We start from the raw sequence: 2,926 nt of genomic DNA on the forward strand, positions 1-2,926 counted from the left end.
GACACGCAACATGGGTGAGTGCGTCTCCGCTGTGTATACCGCTTACCGGGGCCCGCTCGGATGTCTAACGTCGTGCTTGGTGTGCATAAGACGTTCCTGTGGGGCAGTACAGGCTGGGCAGCCCGGCGCTGATACACTCTCCTGCGCCTGACTCGCACCACGAGGCGCTGCTGGAAATGTAGAATGAGGCGCCATGACAGGGCCCGAGTGTGCTTCGTATACCGCGGATGCAGTGCTGTGTATGCAGCCTGCTGCCCCCTGTACGGGGATCTGTACTGATGATACCGCCCAGTGCAGCGATAGCTCTATTAAGCGCCATGTCGGAGAATAATATACGGGTCCCGTGCAGTGTTTGTACCCGCAGTCTGTAGGATTCCGCGGTGTTCACACAGGCCGCTCATATGTGTAATCGCTGTTTATGGTTTGGTATATAGAGAAGTATTTAAACACTCGCAGCGATCGGTAATTAAATGTTAGTTTTAATGAAGCATTTTTTAAAAAAATAAGCATGCTACGAAACACGCAGTGACGAGGCGATGAGATGTACGCTTTGGAGATCTCTTCCCTTAGTGTTGATTAATGGTGTGATGCTTCCCGGTAGCTCTTTATTAAGATATTATACAGGGGATCTTACAAGATGGCCTGGTGTTCTGTAGCTCAGGCACTCGAATGGAAGGATTGTGTGATTATTATTAATGGGTTCCCTTGTTTTTGTTTGGTTCAGGCAAGTGCCGTGGTCTTCGTACAGCCAGAAAGCTCCGTGATCACCGCCGTGAGCAGAAATGGCATGACAAGCAGTACAAGAAGGCCCATTTGGGGACAGCCCTGAAAGCTAACCCATTTGGGGGTGCTTCCCACGCCAAAGGAATTGTCCTGGAAAAAGTGTAAGTATTCCTGTTGGATTGTGTGTGATGCTGCCCGTGGCTCAATGGTCTGGTCCTCTCGTGCAATTTAAATGGATGGAGGGACTGGAATGTTTTCTGCATGCGTGTATATACTATGTAAATGTAACTACAAACGCAGTGTCCTCTTATCTGTTACCGCAGATGTGGGAGAAGCATTGGTGTAAGCCTTAAAGCCCCAGCAGGATGGCAGCTCACACGCCAAATGTGGAAATAATTATGTATCTGGTGATAATAATAGGTTTCATAATTACTAATAACTGCTGTCAGGTATCTGGCTTAATTTTATTTTGTCAGGATATAAATTTGCGATTATTGTTACTTTGTCGTTGATCGCTTTCCTGCTACCCATGGATTAATTGCTACAATGTTACTGATTTTGCTTCATCGTGTATTTTATTGAAATGAGGCTTTTTCATCAATAAGGAATGAATGTTTTGCAGGAAAAGGCCTTTTTTGTAAGCCCTCAAAAACCGCTGGGATTTTACACTTCTGCTCATCGGATTTGTCAAATTTAGGCATATCTGTGCCACTGCAGCTATACCCTCGGTGCAAGTAGTTTTTTAAATGTTTAAATAAGATCTAATGTTAATAGATGTGATGGCTAATGTGCGTAATCGTTGTTAAAAAGAGAAATAATGAGAGCGCTTGAAGACTTATTTTCTTTGGGGGTTTTTTTTCTTTAGCGGTGTAGAGGCTAAGCAGCCTAACTCTGCTATCAGGAAATGTGTCAGAGTTCAGTTGATCAAAAACGGCAAGAAGATCACAGCTTTCGTACCAAATGACGGTTGTCTGAACTTCATTGAGGTGAGCGTTCTGTTTATGTATTATAGTATTTGTATCCGGTGCTGCTGCAGCCCTTGCTACACTACTGCATCTGTCATGAACATTAGACATGAAGTAACAATTCAGTCCCTCCTTATTGCAACCGTAAGGATGTAAAGTTTCAAAAAACATTTGCAGCCTAATACATATCAGATGCTTTTCATAGATGAGGAGTGCCATATACAAATGTGGCAGTTATGTTCTCTGAAGTAGGCTTTGTTTTCCTGAATATTATGGAGAATAGAAGCTGGAGATTAGGTGGCAGTGAGAAACATGGAGGCAGTGTGCCTTGTTTTGGGTCATTTCCAGCAGGGGACAACCAGCGTTTGTTTGGATAACCTATTCTGTGTGTAATGCCTGGACCTCTGTCATGTGAGGTTCAGTTGATATAGAATATAAGGGATAATTAACTGTTAAACATTTAAAAAAAAAAATATATATATATATATATATATATATATATATATATATATATATATATATATATTATACCCAGAGGTGTATTTTTTTAACATTGCACAGGTGTTGCATTCCTATAAACGGAGGGAGTATGTTAGCTGAGACCCACTAGTGAGCAGAACTGTACCTTTTCTTAAACAGGTTGAATAAACTTTGGTACACTAACTTTTTTTTATATATATATGCAGGAAAACGACGAGGTTCTGGTGGCTGGATTTGGTCGTGCTGGTCATGCCGTTGGTGACATTCCTGGTGTCAGGTTCAAGGTTGTTAAAGTAGCCAATGTTTCCCTGTTAGCCTTGTACAAAGGCAAGAAGGAGAGACCAAGATCTTAGACATGTTCTGTCAAAATGTTTAATAAACATTCTTTCACATCTACTGCGTGTTTGTGATTCGCTGGTGTTTAACAGGTCCAAGAATCTTTTAGATTGGTGTTTTTGGGCTGGTTTGTAGAATATGGTGTTTAAATTAATAGTAGGTATTATGGGTGGGGTAGTAGAAGTGTTCTTGGTGCATCTGTAAATTGAAGTAAATGCACTGTCAATAGTCAGCCTGGATAGGTTAACTGGTTCTTACCTGTAATCTACTGATGTCATGCATTGATCAGTATTGTCATCAAATTGTATCTTAAGCTATTACATACTTTAAATTTACAACGTATTGTAATTCCTTGAGTCTGGATGGTGTGTAGGTCAGTGCAGTGATTTAAATCCACTGTAGGCACTCTTATAGAGGTTACT

General features: G+C 41.6%; 1 protein-coding gene across 1 annotated transcript; it reads left to right on the forward strand.

Moving 5' to 3' along the window:
- LOC149303062 (small ribosomal subunit protein uS12-like) lies at window positions 1-2,521 on the forward strand. The gene is made up of 4 exons (XM_089481849.1): window positions 1-14; window positions 725-884; window positions 1,589-1,709; window positions 2,375-2,521. The coding sequence occupies exons 1-4, from the start codon at window positions 11-13 to the stop codon at window positions 2,519-2,521; spliced, it is 432 nt and encodes a 143-aa protein (XP_089337975.1). The 5' UTR covers window positions 1-10.
- The last annotated feature ends 405 nt before the right edge of the window (window positions 2,522-2,926 follow it).

The sequence above is a fragment of the Sceloporus occidentalis genome, unplaced genomic scaffold (assembly GCF_023333645.1).
Source record: "Sceloporus occidentalis isolate IW3139 unplaced genomic scaffold, rSceOcc1.0.p SCAF_16, whole genome shotgun sequence".
In the NCBI taxonomy this organism is placed as follows: domain Eukaryota; kingdom Metazoa; phylum Chordata; class Lepidosauria; order Squamata; family Phrynosomatidae; genus Sceloporus; species Sceloporus occidentalis.

Coding starts and splice junctions, on each gene's coding strand:
- LOC149303062 (XM_089481849.1), top strand. Junction 885..1,588: donor GGAATTGTCCTGGAAAAAGT/GTAAGTATTCCT, acceptor TTTTTTCTTTAG/CGGTGTAGAGGCTAAGCAGC. Junction 1,710..2,374: donor GTTGTCTGAACTTCATTGAG/GTGAGCGTTCTG, acceptor ATATATATGCAG/GAAAACGACGAGGTTCTGGT.